Source organism: Pseudoliparis swirei, chromosome 19 (genome assembly GCF_029220125.1).
Source record: "Pseudoliparis swirei isolate HS2019 ecotype Mariana Trench chromosome 19, NWPU_hadal_v1, whole genome shotgun sequence".
NCBI classification, from domain to species: Eukaryota; Metazoa; Chordata; class Actinopteri; order Perciformes; family Liparidae; genus Pseudoliparis; species Pseudoliparis swirei.
Window position 1 is genome coordinate 13,819,946 of NC_079406.1, and position 18,897 is coordinate 13,838,842.

Below are 18,897 nucleotides of genomic sequence, written 5' to 3' on the forward strand. Positions count from 1 at the left end.
ATGTAGAAAACAAGTAGAAAACAAATGCATCTTGGAAATTCAGATGTTTATTCAAATGACGCATACCACAGTAAGACCTTTGGCTTATGAAATGTGTTCTCAGCCTTGGTGTTCACGGGGAAAAATATACATTGCAGCCAACGCAGATCAAAAACAGATTATATTACAGAAGCCAAATAATATGTCCAAAAAAACAAGAGTAACAACTATATGCATATTATGTATAAAGTGTTCAATATGGCCTGGGTGAAAATTTTACAATTAGTGCCCAAAGAATAATCTATTCAAAATGTATTACGATCACAATATTCTCTGCATTATTTTGGTTGCTACCCAAACAGCACAGACCTACACAATACTAAACTATTATTGACCATTTTTCCCACATACTAAACCATTCCTTTTTTAAAAAGCCACATATGACTTGTAATTACATTTTGGACATAATGTGGTCCGACTGAAAAGCCGCTTGCTTCAGATTGACTGATTTGATTGATGAGATTTCAGACCGATTTCAGACTGACGTAATTTGTGTTGAACTTGTTAAAATAATTTTTTTCATACGGCGCATTTTGATTACATTTAAAAAAAAATATTATTTGGGAGAAGTGAAGCCAAATTTATTTGTCAATCTACATCTAATCCACCTCTGAGGTCGGTTCCTTAATTTTGGATATTTTTGAAATACCTAAATGCAGCATTTTGTCTGTATTAAAAGTAGGATTGGATTACAAAAATCTGAATTACAAAATGATCAGAAATCTTTGGATCTGCTTCTCAATACCAAATTTCCAGATCACATCAGAATATAATCCTATCCAACCAATATAATCCCGTGAGATAATTTTTATCAGGAAACAAAGTGTTTGGTTAGAATATGATAACAACAAATTCACTCAGTGTTTGTTGTAAACAGGAGTGAGGTGCAGACATTGGAGAGCTTAACACAAGAAGACGTAGAGATGTAGACAGCATTTAAAGGAGGTGGGGGGGTCATAGTACAGTGTGGTGTTGGCTCAGCCAGGGGGGGACAGTGTCTGTTGGGGTTATAAAGTGCAGGTGAAATGAAGTAACTAGGCTTTAGCTTGGGGTTCACTGGATACAAATATTACCAGCATGAACAGACTATTCCACATCGGCATCCAGTGATCATAAGTCTGAAAGCAGTATTTTGAATAATTTACCTCAATCCAATACATGAGAAAACCCTGAACATGTTGCTCTCATATGTTGGTATAAAAAAACACATGACATGCACCCAGTAATAATTAGTTGATACATGTGTAATGTGTGTATATGCATACATGCAGTCACATTTATACTGTAATCAGAGAAACAGCACAATACAATAGGCAGCCACCACCTCATAGTAAAAACATTAAAAACACAACGTCATTCATATTCCGTATTTCATTCTCAGGCTGAAGGCACTCATACACCTGGTGTTTAACTAGAATGAATCAAAAACAAATGGGTGACATTGGTTCTTAACGTACTGACATGATACATATTTGTAATTGAATATAATAAATGGCACATTGGAACACACTGTTTGGCAAACAGTCTTGTGCCATTAAACTGGCCCTGACTTGGTCCGTGATGCACAGCTTAAATAAAGTGAAATCCTCCCAACTGTGGACAATTAACACAAGAGCAATAAGAGAGAATATGAAAACAATCTACCTTGGTTTGGCAGCTTACAGACTCATATTTACAGAGGAAAAGAAAAAGGAGAACAGTCATTGCATAGATATCATCTCTGGAGTGGTGATGCAAGAGCTGAAGAAGGGAAGAGGGAACCAGGGTGACGAAGGAGACTGATGGGCCTTGAATGTGGTAGGATATGTTCTCAAAACACAAATAACAATAATAACACAGCAATGGACACTGATAATGACTTTGCCCATCACATATCCTGGCTTTCATTGGGATAGCAATATTACAGCAAGATCCTTCTCTCAATAGTGCACCATCAGCTATAATATATGCAATGAAACAAAGTAAAAATGTCACCATCTAAATAATCTGAAATATAAAGCCAAAGCGTATCAGTGTATTACAGTGTATTAAAAAAAGGACACCCCCCCCCCCACTACCGTCACCATCTTTTCCCTCCTCTCAGCCTTCTGTAAGTGCCGCCCGTCCTCCTGTAAATCGCCGCTCCTCCAGCTCCTTCAACGCTTTAGGGTTTGCTCGGACTGGCGTCCCTCAGGCTCCGTGGTTCCGGTGAAACATCCACACACGCTCTCTGGTGAGCCAGACCCTGGCGCCCTTGGCTACACATCCGCGGCACTGGAGACCGCCTCGGACTGCCATGCAGCTTTAAAGCAACAAAGAAGGAGAAGAAGAGTCGTTTATAAAGCAGCTAAATCAAATGAGAATCGGCATTGAACTAAAACTTCAACAACGGAAGCTAATAAAGTCTCTTCTAATCAAAGAAGATCATATAGTGTTGTTGTTTTTTTAAAGACGCAAAAGAAGAACGGCAACAATTGAAATTAAAGTGAGATTGTAAACTGTTGTGCTTTTATCTCCCACCTCTTTCTTGACTCCATCTCAGCTCCAGGCTCCTCGAAATGTTCTCAACTCATACAAATCCACCATTTGTGTGTACGACATCAAAACTATAAAGAGTTTGAAAGACACTGGCACTCTGCTTCATTTACCTGCTCACGTCCTTTATCCTCATCGCTGATGGACTGCATGAGGGAGAAGAGGTTCATCCTGCCGCTGCGGTTGACGCTCGGAGCGACCTTGAGATGAGAAAGAGAAACAAAGTGAACATCGGCCGGTTTAGCGGAGGAGCGAGGTCCGCCCCGCCCAAAGAGACGGCGCAGATGAGCGGCTTTCCGATGACGAGTGAGCGAGTGACGTTGTGCCCGGCAGTCTGCTCACCATGTTCGGTTCATTTATCGTGATAAGCGGTGATGCCGTCTGCCCGGGTACCTGGATGGTTGGCTCTTCAAACACCTGGGTGTGTTGGGGAAGATAAAATAATTGAACATTCAAAAAAAAATCTGCAGGATTTAAAGTGCTAACATCATAGCGTTGATGCAACTCATTACCTGTATGTCCTCCCCTGGATCATCTTTTTCATCTGGGCTATCGACATCATCATCCTCATCGTCCTCATCCAGCTCAAAGTCGTCCTCCTCTTCCTCTTCTGACTTTCTTTCCTTCCCTCCGTCCTTGTATAATGACTTTTGTCTCTGGTCTCTCGACTTTCTCCTCCAGAGTGCGCTGTGACGCTGCTGGCTGCAACGATGAAGGAACATGCATTACAATCCTCACATGAGCACCCAAGCTAATACCTAAAAAGCCACGAACCGCGACAAAGTCAAGAAATATTTATACGTTCATGTCCGCAAAGCTTTTGCCTCGACGGACGACACATGTTTGAGTCGAGAGCTCCGTCCAGCATTCGGCCGAACACCATGTCTGACCTCGCATTCAGGATGCCGTTGTAGGTTTGCAGCTGCTTCGTGAAGCCTTCATTGGGTTTGATGATGGACCGGCAATCCCTAACGTAGGACAACGCCGTCTCCAGTGACCAGTGCAGATGCTTCATGGCGAAGGCAATCACCGTGGAAGCAGAGCGAGAAACGCCCATCTTACAGTGCACCAACACAGCCTGGCCACGCTTCCTGGAGCACACAGCCATCAAGGGAAACACACTCAGTGGTTTAGAGACGTTACCTGACTTGAGGATATTTAACTAAAGGGAAATAAAAGTCAAAATTTCAAAGTTGCTGTTATGTAAATGCACTCATTCACTTTCTAGCAGAGAGTTAGATGAGAGGACTGATGGAAATAGAACAGGGAGCTGTGGAGGTGCTGGTGGGCACATGTTATCACCATAGCACAGCGCACAGTGAGCTACTCCCAGTCTGTGGGGGGTACGCGAATATTCTCGTGGGTCCAGCTTCATATTTGCCAGACAGATCGGCATCAATCATTTCATCTCACTCTGTCAAACTTTTTCTTAAAAAGGACTTTAGTAAATCTGCACTGGTCTGCGTGACAACACACAGGAGGTCACCTGATCCTCTTTTAGTAGAAGAGGCGATAGGCCTCAATCAGAATTTCATGCTTTTCAATCGGCGCCAGGTGTTTTGCGTGCTGCTTTTGCTTTGCTGAGCGCCTCGTGTTTTCAGGAAGAGAACTCAGGACATCATGAGCATTTCTCTGATTGTGGTGACCTTTGCTGCATACTCTGAGTCACATGACTTTACCTACGATGGTTGTCATGATATGAGGAGAAATCAGCGGGCCCGAGGCTGATACTGGAAACACGGAGCTGTTGTATATGAGTTTACTACATGAGGTTTGTCTTATGTGTACTACTAACTATTAGGTTACACACAGTTCATGGTGATGTGGTTAATGTGAGGCCAATATTCTTGTCAACAACTGTAATCTGCACAGGACTGCACAGTGCCTTTTCACAAGTTTGGATTTTCAAATGTTTGTGGTTACCTGGCAGTGTTGATGAACTTGTATGTGTCTGTCCAGTGAGGGAGAAGGTCGCTGGCCTCCACATCGTACAATCTGATGTTCATATAAGTGAAGGACTCTGGGAAAAAGTTGTCAATCTCCCTCGTCACATTCAGAATATAGCCCACACTGAAAAACATAGGCATAAAGTTAGAATGGCGAAGCAGCGATGCACAATTCAGTATTAGTTTTGTCATGAGACAATAGGATATGTACAACAATACACAGAGCTATAGAAAATAGTTGCAAGCGAAAACACTGACTTGTTTTTCTGCAGCTCCTCAATGTTAGCTGCGTTCCACTCGGAGCCCTGAAACCGGATATATAAAAAATAGAGGTTTAGTCGAGGGCAAAAATGAAAGGGCCAACAGAGTCGTCTTCTCTATCGCTGTCAACACAGCTGTCTCACAAAAGAGAAGTCATGGTCACATGTTAACATCCTGGGGAAGGCTCACTTCCGTCAGTTTATTGACTAAAGCATAGGAAAGACTTCTTTCCATGCCGCTATAGCAAGGCTCATTACCGTCTTTGAAGCGCTGCAGGCACTCACCAAGTAAAGGTAGTCAAATATTTTGGAGGGTTTGTCCATCTGAGCCATGGTGACCAGGATCTCATTGTCAATGTACTCCTTAAAGGGTCTCATGTCGAAGCCCATCCTGGTCTCCAAGGCAGAGTGCACCTGCAGTGGAAAAGGAAAGATAGAAACATACATTCTCTTTTCCGTGTCACCGTTTATCTTCTGCCCGTGTGTCTCACCATTTTAGACGTGAGGTTGTCCAGGTCTTCTGTCCTCATGATTTCTCTCAGATGTACTTTGATCAGCCCCTCGTTTGAAATTCTCTCCTCCGAACTACCCGTAAAAGAAAAAGTGAAACCGAAGACGGCGCTGACATGCGTGTGCAAGGAATGAAAGCAGACATTTGTTTGATTTCCACATTCATAGCAGAGCAATTTAGCTAAATATATTTACTAAAAGTACTGCACTTAACTACGGTTTAGAAGCAGATGTATTTTACTTACCCATCTCCATAACTGTCCCTGCGGACCGACTCCAAGTCGTTCAGGGCCTCCCACTCGTTGAGGCAGAGGCGGTCGGACTCGATGTGCTGGTGGTAATGTTGAGCCCACTCCAGGCCGTTGCCCGGGATGACCGCTGCATTGACCGCCCTCTCGCAGCACCCATGCAAAACCTGCAGCACTGACCTTACAGCAGAGGGGAGGACAGCACAGATTTAAAGTGAGGTAAGACATGTCGTTGGAGATGAGTTGCTTTCGGCGTGCTGGATGCCATAGTAAGGACATCCATGTTTTAATTGGACTCACCACATGGTCTGCATGGAAACAGGCTTAAAAATTTGGATCTCCTCAGCTGTGGTCACGCTGAAGCCGCTGTGGAAAGAAGAAATAAAGAAGTGTGAGCTATACTTTGAAGAATTTTAGAGGAATTAACACTGATAAGAAGCATTATTGGACTGAAACGAAGGAGGCAGAGAGATTATTCAGTGTAAATTATGTTTGGCTCTTGTAACGAAAGTAGAGAATAAAAATGTGCCGACGGCGAGTAGGAAGCGTGAACCAGCCTGACGAGGGTGAACATGCTGGTGTGACATGGCAGCAGATCAGAGCCTCTTTTTTGACTCTGCACGTGACAGCAGATTAGTTTAAACAAAGCAGTCCACAGCAGCGCTCGACTGTTTCTAGAGCGGCCGACTGTCAGTTACACGGCGCCCTTCTCTACGTCCTCCTCTAAGCAGCGACAGCTAAGAAACACACGAGTCATGAGTGACCACAAACCACGAAAAACACTCAATCACTTCATTAGAGCAGAGCTGGTTGTTATCGTCACAAAGATGATCGATTGGGGATCCGGATGCACCATCACCCGCTAAACTCTCCCCAACCATTTTGTAACAGAGAGAAAGAAGCTCACCGTACATGACTTTCATTTCAATGCAAAAACACATGATCTCCACGCTTATGTAAGGGTCTACATGACGGATAGGAGCCGTTGTAATTCATGGAGAATGATTCAGCTCCACAAATAGAAACCATTACTCACATTATTTCTGGCCAGAATCCCAGACATCAGCCCGTCTGTGCTGCGGCCTCACAAACTCTTTGCTTGTTCGTCTACAGTGTCAATTTATTTCTCTTTCCTTTTAAAGACATTTTTTTCTTTTTCTCACCCGTCTCCATCCAGATAAACCTGAGTGTCGCTCCATACTGGCAGAACCAGGCCGATGGTGCACTGATCGCTGCAAAGAGGCCAACAAAATACAAGACATGGAAATACATTTTACTAGACGAGGCTGAACCAGCAATTATTCACTGAATGGAAATCGTATCTCTGTGACACAGAATGCCTTCATCTTGGTTACACACACCTCTCGGGGTTGGGGAAATCCATGCCCAGCAGGATACTCTCTTGTTTGTTACCGAGGGTGGAGATAACGATCAGATACCTGACTCTGACCGAGCTGACGGACTCCAACTGCACCGCCTGCATGACCGGACGAGAGCAGCAGGGAGACAAAGGATGTGTGAGACAGAAAGGAGACAAAAGAGGAGAGGCCCACAACAATTTATGTATTTTATATGCAACATGTTGCAGTATGACATTACCCTTCAAACCAAATAAACCTCTTTCCACACAGAGAATAATATCCCGTGCAGGATAGTTTTTTTCGCCTTTCTGGTTAAATATAATTACAAAAGTCAATTTAGTGTTTCAAGAGAAACACAGATACTGGTTGTAGTCCACTTAAAAGACCACGCCTGTTCTAAATCCTAACACACTTTAAAGCTTGTGTCGGTAACGTCGTAAAAAACCAGCAAGAGTATGATTTTTAAATTATCCAACCGAAAAACCCACCCCGGTGTTTCTAATTATTTTCCAATGAAAGCAGCTCGTGATCAAAACATTTAGAAATGTAGCAACAAAGTCGGCAGACTAACAGACGGTCGCTCCAGGCCTCCGTCCACAGCCCCAAAATTATCATTCTGAGCGTCAACACGAACATGACTATTGTTAGACCTCACAGCTTCGAGCTAGCCGCTTATTATTCAGTTGTTTTAATCAAGTTCCACATTGATGCGATGGCAACACAGCTGAAAGTGAGGCGGTGTATTCAACTCCTCACAGGAAGCTATTAACCCCACCTTTACCTGAGATGTCATTATATTATACAGATTGACAGGAATGGTACATTTGCGAAAATAAGCTATTCTTTCTGCATCATGTTTCTACTTTTATCTGATTTTCAAACTGCTGGTAAACACGAGGCCTCACCAGCTTGATGGTATCCTCTGGCCGGAGCTGTTCAACCATGGCGTGAAGGTGTCTGCGCCTCGTGTCTGGAGCTCCACCGTCTTCCTTTACAGGAGAGGGTGGAGTGGGACAAGTCCCCTCATCAGGGCTCACCCTCTCGCCCTCTTCCAGCAGCAGGACTGCCCCCTTCACCAGGGCGAAGCTCTCCCTGAAGAAGTGCAAAGAGCATGTTGTATTATGTCGCTGTCATCCACTGAATCATCAGGACTGGAATTAGATGGAAATTCAAAGATAACGCAGTTGTACATCTACCTTTTCTGAAGTCTCCCTCTTTTTTGGAGGGTTTCATCCTTTAAAAGAAATCAAATTAAGTAAATCCCAAGAAAGCCTTATCAAGAAGACAAAAATGTAGTTAAATAAATATTTTGCTTTTGTTTGTGTGGGATTCAGTTTCTCAGAGTTTTTGGTTTCAATGAAGAAGATTTATATAATTACATTTGCTTGATCCCATGGTATGTGCGTAACATTCCAGCAGACTGTGTATTTATGTTGTATGGACTGTCATTGCAGAAAAGGGTTCACACTCATTCCAAAGAAAGTAATACACAATTTGAGTCAACGTTAGTTTTCAATGTTCCCGGAGCGGCACGTTCCTAACTAGACGAGTACTAAAGTGTTGACACGCTAACACATTTTGTGGGAACATTGGAGGCAGTGTGTGTTATGTCTCTCCTGTTGAGTAGTGCGGACTCAAAAGGACGGGAAAATGTTTCAGTAATTCCTCGGGTGAAATGTGGTGCAACACAGATAATGTGCAGTGGAAGACTGAAGTGAAGAGACGCCACAAAGAGTGATATTTAAGCACAGTGAAAAGGACACTAAGAGGTTTTGGGGTAAAAAAAACAAAAAGTACTGGGAGTGGAATTATAGAAGGATAAGAAGTTAAGGAGAGGGGAGGAGTGAAGAAACAAGAGAGAGGAAAGCAGTCGTGATGAGGGTGCACAGAGAAAGAAACTTGAGACAGTAACATTACCTGTTACGCAACTGACAAGTCCAGACAGAGTCAAGAAAAAATAGAGAAGAAAATAAAGAGAAGTGGGCAGGAGCCAGGAGAGGAACGATGGGGGTTTGAAGAAACAAAACAAAGGAGAGAACACATGTTAAGATAGCAGAGTGATTAGACACCGTGACAAAATATGCAAAAAATGAGTCGGACCCACAGTCAGGTCCTTTATGGTTTAGTTAGCAATGACAAAGACCAGAAGAAAAGCCAGGCCTTGGACGTCAAGTTAAATCATCTTTGTGATAGAGTGAGAGAATGAGAGAAGATAAAGGTAAAGACAGCGCTTATATGATTATATGTATCCAATGAGAATCTACAGAGGCAGTGAGCATTCAGACAAACAAAAGGGGATCCAATCACTGTAATGAATGTGAATGGCACTTTGATGATGATGACTATATCTGTGGCATGATAGGCCTGTAGCCCACCAACGCAGTCACTTTCCAGGCAGCAATAGTTAAACTAAACTGCCTCATTCCTTTTCTGGAGAATGTGGTAATGAGGGACACGTCTAGGAATGGCTGCTCTTTACGCAGAGCGCAGAGGGTCCAGCATCAACAGCTCATATGGTTCTGGATCTCACTTTCTAATTAAAACTTAAAAAATAACATATGATGCAAAATGCCCAACTTGTGTGTACAACAAGGCGTGCGGATGATTGAACTCACTGGAGAGATGGAGGGAAGCCTATGCAGGGTCAACAGAGCCATTGCAGAGCACAGGACAGTCTCCACTCAAGCTGTTGTTGAAGGCAGGCTCAGACGGGCGCTGCAGGTTTCCTCAGTCAAAAGTGAGCCGTGAGCGTGGCGAGTAGTGCTATTTTTTATCTGAAATGAAATGTGGATATTACGATTTGGTTACTACTAATATATAGGCTTCATATCAGAGGCTCCTGAAAATGAATCTGAGGAAATTCATTGTCTGCTTCAGGTTGAAATGGAAGGAATAGTAATTCATAATAGTTTCACTGTTATTAAACCCCTTGGAGGTGGAGTTGGGCCATGTGAGAATATATAGCATGTGATACATGATTTAGTCACGCCTCAAGTATCTAGTATCGATGTATTAGGCCATCCTTGTTTCATGAACTTATTGGATTTAAAGCATACGTTTGCATCCATGTGGCATGATGTGCCTTGATATTTTAATAATTCACTAGCCTAGATCAGCAGAATTACGAATAGTTTTAAATTTGGTTAATTAATATATATAATTGTTATTCAATTGAGATACATGAAACAAGTTAACATGCTGAACATCTTGTTCCTTATGGCCCTTATAGACAGAGCGTACTGATTGCTGATAGGCCCATCCTACACACAAGGATGTGCCTCAGGTCATTCCACATGTTAAGTTCCAACACACATGCGTCTCCTCGTGAGTCTGTAGTCCGCGGTAACGCCCGCGTTATGTGACAGCGCAACTGTGACAGCGCGTCAGCTCGTTACATGCACACAGCCCACTAGTCTCTATCGTGACATTGTTACCAGGGAGTAAACATAACGATGTGGTTTGAGCCTCATCATCCTGACCGACGAGCTCAACAACGCGAGTGCAACCACGAACAAGTAGCTCGTCTGTCCGACCTCACAGCTGACGCTGTCCTTAAAAGAAGACGTTATGGAGTCTCACCTCTTCCAGACCGGGACCTCACTCGTATTTCCTGCTTTTGAAGTCGCCTCGTTTGTTCCTCAAGTATCGAGCGCGTCTCGTTCCGCCCTGTGTCGCCTACGAGGGTGAAGTCTTCACCATTTACGCCTCAGCAGCTCCTCCGCGGGGCTGCGCGCTTGTGGAGGCGTCGTCGGAGCAGCTCGGGGACGAGGAAAACGACATTGCAGGCGTGGACAATGACGTCATACGCAAAGACACGTCGACGCCAGAGATGAGCCACTTGCCGCAGCCACAACAACAAAAACAAAAGCTTCTTTGAAAATGATTTAAAATCAGGTTTCTTTGATTTCTAGCTGTAAGAAACGTAACACGTAAAATATGCCCTCACTCCCAGATAAATTAATAACACATAAAACATCTGAACGATGACAGAGCCAACCAATATTATATTGTTCATGTATTTAGTCTTTGGTGACTATTTAACACCCTAAAATTGTTAATTTAATATTTGACATTGAATTAGAGAGTTAATTAGCACTAAAAGTATTAAAAACGTCCATCAGGGAAGAAGATAGCAGGAACCAAACCACTACTCATCGCGCATGCGCAGGACTATGAACGCAAGCACTTCCGGGTTTCTTACTGATAAAGTGTGGTTTTCTCTCAGAGTTGAGCCAACTTTGAAGGTTAAAACCGGTCGTGTGCTGCCTGACTCCCCTCAGAGTCGCGCGGTCTTCTGTCCCAAGAGGACATCACTTCGTTTCGACTGTTCAATGAGATGCAGACAGCTGGAAAACTCATGAAAGTGTTCGTGACGAGGCGCATCCCGCCGGAGGGGATGAAGATCCTGTCAGCGGGGGGAGTGTATGCATTTTTATTTACAATTGCCAATGCAGCATTTACTCACTCATTGCTGTCCTTCCATATATGAAGACAGTCCACAGCTTTACTTTCGTGTCGTGCTACAGTATTTTCACACATCAGTCAGCTTCCTGTGCCGCTAGATCCTCCTCTGAGCCAGAATGTCATGCCATCTTATGCATTTGGTCCTTTTCGGTCTCCACGTAAACAGATGTGAGGTGTCCCTGTGGGACTCGGATGAACCTGTGCAGAGGGCAGACCTTCTCAAAGGTGTGCAGGGGGCTCATGGTCTTCTGTGTCTGCTGTCAGATCGGATCGATGCAGAGGTTCTGGATGCCGCAGGTACTATGTGTGTGTGCTTGTGCTTGTGTGTGTGTGTGTGTGTGTGTGGGGGGGGGGGGGGGGGGGCAGTACACTGAACAGTCAGTATATTTACTTTATTTCAGCAGGCATATGATACAGGGTGTCCTGGGTCCATAGTTCGATAATAACCATAATAACTTTATGTATTCAGCACATTTAAAAACAAAGCAACACAGTGATTACTTGAATATCCAAATTGTTGAAGATGAATTGTCTCATGATCAGCGAATGAATCGATCCACTCATCATTTCAGCTCTAATGAAAACATCGAAAAGAGTATTTCATTGATTTTCTGGATGTAAGTGTTTCAACTGGTCCGTTTCTGATTCCAGGGCCAAACCTGAAAGTGATCAGCACCCTGTCCGTGGGATTTGACCACATGGCACTTGACGAAATAAAAAAACGGTATAGCTCATACTTATAAACATAACCTTCAATTTACTGGGTCAAGTGGCTTCTGAGTTCTACTGGTGTCTATTTTCCACAGTGGTATACGTGTTGGATACACTCCAGATGTCCTGACTGACGCCACAGCCGAACTGACCGTAGCTCTACTGCTGTCCACCGCTCGCAGATTACCAGAAGGAGTGGAGGAGGTTAAAAAGTCAGTCTCACCAAGTTCCACATTGACACTAATTGTTGTCTCATTTGATTCAGAGACACAGTGGTCATTTAGTCTTTTCCATTCTCTCTCAGTGGAGGCTGGAGCTCGTGGAAGCCTCTCTGGCTGTGTGGTTATGGTCTGTCTCACAGCACAGTAGGAGTCATTGGCTTGGGACGCATTGGTAAGGCTGGCTGTTGCTACTTCATTTACTTTGGCCCTTTACATTCACCATAATAGGATATTATGTCATACGACTAGATTCTTTCGCCAAAGTGTTGCTGTCATACCAAACTAGCATCGTGTGATATTATTTCCCTGACAAAGTTTAAGCCCTGCTTGTTGCTGAACACCTGGTTGCGCTTGTGTTCAGGCATGGCCATTGCTCGGAGACTTATGCCGTTTGGAGTGAACAGGCTGCTTTACTCTGGGAGAACAGCCAAAGCCTACGCTGCCGAGGTAAACGCAGAGTTTGGTAAGAAAAATAGAGAAACTTACACAGTGAAAGGGGACGCAAGGGGGAGGTGCGACAATCCAATACAATTTTTAAACTATGATATAAATAAGGACGTTTGGTGAGAAGGGCTGCACATTTGATCTGTTTCCTCTTTGGTTCCTCCTTCTCTGTCAAACAGTTCCCCTGGACACACTCCTGTCTGAGAGCGACTTCATAGTGGTTTCCTGCTCCATGACACCAGAAACCAAGGGGCTGTGTGACAAGGCCTTCTTCAGCAAGATGAAAAAAACAGCAGTCTTCGTCAACTCAAGCAGGTAAACTTCCAACGCAGCTCAAACATTAATGTGCGGAGCACACGGTGCATTATGGGAAAACCATTGGTTTTGGAAACATACTCTCTACTGATTGACTTACCCGGTTATGGGTATAAAAGATGTCATGGATTTCTAAAATATGAAGATGTGGTGAATTATTGGTTTTAGGGGAACTGTGGTGAACCAGGAGGATCTGTACGAGGCTTTGAAAAGTGGACAGATAGCTGCAGCTGGACTCGATGTCACAACACCTGAGCCACTCCCAACAAACCACCCTCTTCTGACATTAAAAAACTGTGGTAAGTAGACGAGATGTGAAATTGAAACTGAATGTGAAACATGAGACATAGTTTTGTTTTTGTTCTCGTCTCCCACTTTACCTCCTCAAGATTTTCTTTTGAACAGAGTGTTCTGTCCTCTCCTTTATTGTGCAGTGGTGTTGCCACATATCGGCAGTGCCACCCACTCCACGAGAGGCATCATGGGAGCGTTGTCAGCACAAAACCTGCTGGCAGGTTTACAGGGCACAGACATGCCGAGTGAACTCACCTTCTAGCCCCTGAGACTGACGGGCTGGGCCGACTGCCTCCGAGCCTCTGGTGCTGCAATAACTGATGAAAGTAATGTGCTGGTCTCGTCTTGAGCTCCTTGTGAGATCAACATGATGGGATGTATACTGATACTAATGTAGTTTAGATAATGCCTGAATACATGATTTCATCACATCAGTGTTAACTTTCCTCCGATCACATGTGCTGAGTTGTAGGTGCGTTGCTGAGTAAGGAAATGCTCAGTGGAAGGTTTTGTTATCTCAGACATTTATATGCAGGTTCTCAAAGAAAGCTAATGAATGAACTAGCAGCACTCCTTAATATAAGCTTTTATCAGAACACACTATACATGGTCATAAGTGCTGTTACAATGTACAAATATGTTCTAATTTGCATATAAATGTCTCCTTCAAAATAAAACTAAATGTTCTGCTCGCTGTAACGATTAGATTTATATCTCTTGGTCTGCACTTTATTCTGATGTTAATGCTGCTACAAAACAGGACAGCACTCCAGTTATGTGTAAAATGTGATTTCTCTGAATAATAAACAGTTACGGCCTAGTTTAAGTGGTGTGTGTGTGTGGACATATATCACGCTCAAAATAGATTGAGGATCAATACAAAATAAATAACATGAATTTATTATTTTAACACTCAATGTCACTCTTAGCACCAGTCATGGAGGATAATTTCAGTTCATTATCAGTTTGACAAAATTTGTATTCATTCTATTTTATGGAACATTTTCTAAAAACAACATGGTTTATCATCTAAAAAAACAATCGCATTCGCAAATTGACTTTAAATTCATGTGATTATATAATCCCAAATTAATCAGGGGAAGTGTGTCGGGGAATGCATAATCTAGTTTACACAGTACATTTTTTCAAAGAATTGTGTTGAGTTGTGCGACTCAACGAATGTGTCTATACGGTAACGGTCACAACAAGGAATCTGCGAAAGGTTGATCATCTTTCCAGTTCAGGCAGGTGTTTTTGGAGTGCTTGTACAGATGAGAGGACTGGCTGAAGCGCTTGCCACACTTTGGGCAGGGGTAGGGCTTCTCCCCTGTGTGGACGCGAATGTGTTTCTTACAGTCAGTCAAGTTCATGAAGGTCTTGCAGCAGATTTTGCAGGCGTACTTCTTGTCTCCTTCCACCAACAGCACATGGTCTTCAGCCGCTGCCTTCCTGCACTTGGACAACACCTCCTCTGAAGCTCTGGTTAGAGGCGGACGTTCAGCAGCGTCCGATGCGGAGGAGCAATCTGTGCCGGCTTCTGATCCAGGCTGCACTTTAGGGGCAATGCGACGGAATGTTGTTGCCCTGGGGCTTTTCCCAGCCCTTGAGGGTTGGATGAGGGAGGTTTCCAGACCGAGGCCTGGTCCGATGCCACTCAGGAACCCTGCTAAGGAGTTCTGCGAGGGCTGGAGGATGAGTGTGTCACTGAAACCAGGGCCCTGGGTTGAGAGAAGCTGCTGCAAGGGGACAGGGGTTATTGGGAAAACTAGTGAGGAATCAAAAGACTTCGCAGAAGAGACTTCTTCTGAGCTTTGATAGAGTTCATCAGTATCTCCAGCAGCTGCAGGAGCATCACTGGCAATAGCAGCAGCTGTAGCAGCAGCAGTGAGGCTAGCGAGGCTGTCTTCTCCCTCCAGAGCTCCCATTACACTTTCACTGCTAGGATTGAGGAAACAGGAAAAGGCCAGTTCTGACAGGCTATCGAGGCCTTCACCGTCCACTGGCCCCTCAGCCGAATGTCCAGGATCTGCACACAGCTGAGATTGTAAAGAGATAACATTGCACTTGATTGGGCAGAGGGTGGCCATTTTCTCCTCATTTAGTTGGGCTTCAAAGTTGTCTGTGAAGTCTTGCGGTGGAGATAGAGGAGAATGGTTTGCTAGACCTGGAGAGTAGGAGCTCAGATTTTCCCTTTTCACCTCAATCATCACCATCTCTGGCTCCTCTCTCTCATCCTCTCCTTCTTCTCCCACCTTTACTTTGACCACAGTGTCTCCCTCTGTATCTCCACCCTTCTTCCATGCACCAACACCTCCTGTGCTGCAGTCCGATTGGCTAGGCAGCTGGATCTCCTCTGACTCTCCCTTAGTTGCTTCATATTTCTCCTCCACCTCCTCCTTCTCGCCTCGGTCCTCCCAGAGTCCGTCGGTCGTCTTCAGGCAGTCCGGCGACAGCAGCTCCTGTCCAGCCAACTCCGCACTGACGGTGCTTCTAGTTACAGTCGGTGAACACTCTTTATAATTTCCCTCCGCCAGCCTGCAGGACCTCTTTCTGCAACCGAGCTCGTCCTCATGAGACTTCCTTTTGTGCCTCAAAAATAGCGCAGCACTCTGCTCCCCAATCACCCCCTGATCTTCAACCCCTCCAGACTGACTAACCTCCACTCCCACGTCCTCATTGATGGACTCCTCCATGACCGACGTGGCCTGTAGCAGCAAGGCGGAGGTCGAAAGCTGCTGCTGCTGCTGTTGCACTGACTTCCAGCCTTTCGGGGGCGATGCAGGAAAGTTTTTCCTGGACAGGTGGAGCTTGCAGGCCTTGACCACAGTGTTGAGATGCAGGTGCGATGCCGCCAACAGTACATCCATAACATTGGAGGCCCCTGGAGAGAGGGTGGAGGTGTAGATCATGTCTAGCAAGGTGGAGAAGGCCTCTGGGGTCACCACCTCTGGATCTAACTCCATCACACTGGGGCCCCCATTTCCTGCTCTACCAACCTCATCCCCACTGTCATTGGAGCTCAGAAGAGCCCTAAAGTGGGAGCTGCATGCAGCCAGGATGGAGCGGTGAGCCTGGAAACTCTGGCCTCCAACCACGACCACACAGTCACACAGCTGAGCATGGAGGCGCTGGTGGTTGAGCTGGTTGAAAATGTGCTGGAAATGACCTGGAAAGTCCATAATAGGCGGTGGAGTGCGTTGTTATTTAATATCACTGGTGCAATTTCGTAGGATCCGTGCCACGGTTACACAACAAAGGTCATTTTCAGGAGCAGCGCTGAACAAACGCGTCTTCCCATTCTCTTTCATGTGCTGAAAATGTATCTCATTTTTCTCAGGAGCCTACCTCCTTGTAATGTATTGTCTGTGGGAGCGGGGTTTCCGACGATGCTCTGGAGTATGGGCGGGCCCGGTCCAACAATAACACGGAAGGATGCGGCGCGGTCTCAAGCTTCGTCTCCGAGCAAAAACAGCCGGATATCTGCACAGCAGTTCTTCTCCTGCCAACTCCAATATAATATACGAAAGGGTACCTACGTATGGTTATTTTTCATGTTACCGTTTTAGAGCGCGACCACACTCTCAGCCGCTTTAGCCCGACGCATCCATCGTCTGTGGTCTCATTCAGCTTCAGAATTAAGCCACACCGCCCCCTGGTGGCGATCTTGTTGAAGTGCAATCTGAATTTAAATTTGGTACACCTTTTGTAATATTGTCAAAACCAGCTAATTAAATAAGTAATAGTTCCTTCAAACTGCATTTCAGATTTAATTGAATATTTGTACAAATTTAAATTGTAAAGTGTGCTTATACTCATTAAAACATCCCCATTCTGAACTGATATTGTAAATACAAAGATTTAGAAGCTTGGTGGAGAACCCTACCATCAGCATAGCTGGAGTAAATGGCCTGGAGAAGCTACACCCTAATAATACTGAGAAATGTACATTGAAGACACGAATACTAAAACCTGTGAATTTGAGCACAATATTGTCAAGAAGCATGACAGGTTAATAAAACCCATTTAAAAGAGCAATCCTAAAGTCACAACATACAGCCATCAGAAAATTGTTGTACATATAAGAAGACAGTGAAACATTTGCCAACCTTTTCTTGGTCTGTGTTTTTATTTTTCCTTGATTTCATGATTACATTAACATTTAAAACTCATTCATGAAATTGTTGACCCTAGAGTCTACATTTGTAATGCAGTTTTACAGTGTATGTACAATATGTTCAGGACATAGCAGATCTGCCATGTAAAAACAAACCAACAAAATAAACATAGGTTCCTTTTAATGTGGCGACAAACATACTCACACTTTGCATTTAACAATAATGACAATATGTTTAACAACAAAGGCTCACTAAAGGTCACAACACGGAATAAATGAGGAGAAATGGGAACGAAGGTGATTCCTCGGGTGCAGTGATGGACAGACTCTGGTGGTCTCCAACACAAGTAGCTGTCATGGGTCCAGTTGTCTGCTGCTGATGAGCCGATCTGTCTCTGATGCCGTAAACTCTCAGTGGAAGAGACCCGGTGCTCCACTCATATGCTGTCCAGCTTCTTTAAAACATATGGGGCTGTAAACACACAACACACAGATTTTGAGATCATTATTTTAATGATGCATTAATGTTCTCTGGGATTAAGGAGTGTTGTTGTGAGATAGTGCACACGACCTATATGTTGGTATGCTCGTGTTTCCTCTGGTGCATACATTGATTATCAAATGCACGAGGTGACCAAACACAATTCCTATTATTTGGCTAAATGTCAATGTCATCCTACTGTACTCACTGGCTCGGAGAAGGGCAACGTAAATAAGAAAGTTTCGTATAGATGAGACGACATCTTGTCGCATTTTCTTCTTCATCTCCTCTGGGTCCATTTTAGGCCCGAGTCCTTCCAGTTTGAACATTATCGCAGGTTAAACCGGGTCTTGTTCTTCGCTCTGCCTTTCGGGTTGAACAATTCACCGTCTCAGGAGCATGGACGAAATGATCTACACCGGAAGTACGTACCAACGGAAGTTACGAGGATCAACGGCACCCATTGAGGGACATTTAAAAAAAGCAAACACATAAATGTAGCCCCGTAGAATTAAATCATTTAATTTTGTTCAGTTTCCATATTATTTCTTGCTGTATCCCTTGAATGTGTAACACTATTATCAATGTGTAACACGATAATCATATCCACTTAAATTACACTCTGGGGCATCTTTCCACTTTTCCTGGTGGGTATTCAAGAACTGATTTGGTTTGGTTTTGGAATCATTTATTAAATCAATGTGATACAAATATGTTGGTGAACTGAATTAATTCCAACTGTATTTTTATTTTATTATTCATTTATTTAAATTGTATTTTCATTCCAACTGTATTTAATCCCCCATATTTTTATTTGAATTACTCTGTAACTCGTTGAAACTGACCTTGCAGAGGAGGGTGGGGGTCCTCCGGGCAGACAGCGGAGGAGGACGGATGAGAGAGAAGAACAGAGGGAGGGGGTGGGTTATTTCTGAGCTCAGAGCCGAGGATTAGGCAGAGAGCAGTCCCAGTAAA

At 44.1% G+C, this 18,897-nt stretch overlaps 4 protein-coding genes across 4 annotated transcripts; 1 reads left to right on the top strand and 3 right to left on the bottom strand.

The window, feature by feature from the left end:
* Window positions 1–27: 27 nt before the first annotated feature.
* Window positions 28–10,591, bottom strand: si:ch211-203d1.3 (protein phosphatase Slingshot homolog 3). The gene is made up of 17 exons (XM_056438902.1): window positions 10,458–10,591; window positions 9,494–9,652; window positions 8,075–8,112; window positions 7,784–7,970; window positions 6,879–6,994; window positions 6,681–6,749; window positions 5,818–5,883; window positions 5,515–5,697; window positions 5,251–5,344; window positions 5,045–5,173; window positions 4,758–4,804; window positions 4,477–4,623; window positions 3,444–3,644; window positions 3,066–3,255; window positions 2,896–2,970; window positions 2,667–2,753; window positions 28–2,320 (listed from the first exon to the last, which is right to left on the bottom strand). The coding sequence occupies exons 2-17, from the start codon at window positions 9,533–9,535 to the stop codon at window positions 2,183–2,185; spliced, it is 1,809 nt and encodes a 602-aa protein (XP_056294877.1). The 5' UTR covers window positions 9,536–9,652; window positions 10,458–10,591; the 3' UTR covers window positions 28–2,182.
* A 510-nt stretch (window positions 10,592–11,101) lies between these two features.
* On the top strand, window positions 11,102–14,147 carry grhpra (glyoxylate reductase/hydroxypyruvate reductase a). Its single transcript, XM_056438903.1, has 9 exons — window positions 11,102–11,300; window positions 11,509–11,639; window positions 11,994–12,066; window positions 12,149–12,265; window positions 12,358–12,446; window positions 12,636–12,737; window positions 12,898–13,033; window positions 13,202–13,332; window positions 13,468–14,147. The coding sequence occupies exons 1-9, from the start codon at window positions 11,215–11,217 to the stop codon at window positions 13,587–13,589; spliced, it is 987 nt and encodes a 328-aa protein (XP_056294878.1). The 5' UTR covers window positions 11,102–11,214; the 3' UTR covers window positions 13,590–14,147.
* Window positions 14,148–14,226: 79 nt separating this feature from the next.
* Window positions 14,227–16,887, bottom strand: LOC130209337 (zinc finger and BTB domain-containing protein 5-like). The gene has a single exon (XM_056438900.1). The coding sequence runs from the start codon at window positions 16,504–16,506 to the stop codon at window positions 14,527–14,529; it is 1,980 nt and encodes a 659-aa protein (XP_056294875.1). The 5' UTR covers window positions 16,507–16,887; the 3' UTR covers window positions 14,227–14,526.
* Window positions 16,888–17,420: 533 nt separating this feature from the next.
* tomm5 (translocase of outer mitochondrial membrane 5 homolog (yeast)) lies at window positions 17,421–18,858 on the bottom strand. Its single transcript, XM_056439291.1, has 3 exons — window positions 18,768–18,858; window positions 18,131–18,335; window positions 17,421–17,913 (listed from the first exon to the last, which is right to left on the bottom strand). The coding sequence occupies exons 2-3, from the start codon at window positions 18,249–18,251 to the stop codon at window positions 17,879–17,881; spliced, it is 156 nt and encodes a 51-aa protein (XP_056295266.1). The 5' UTR covers window positions 18,252–18,335; window positions 18,768–18,858; the 3' UTR covers window positions 17,421–17,878.
* Window positions 18,859–18,897: the final 39 nt, after the last annotated feature.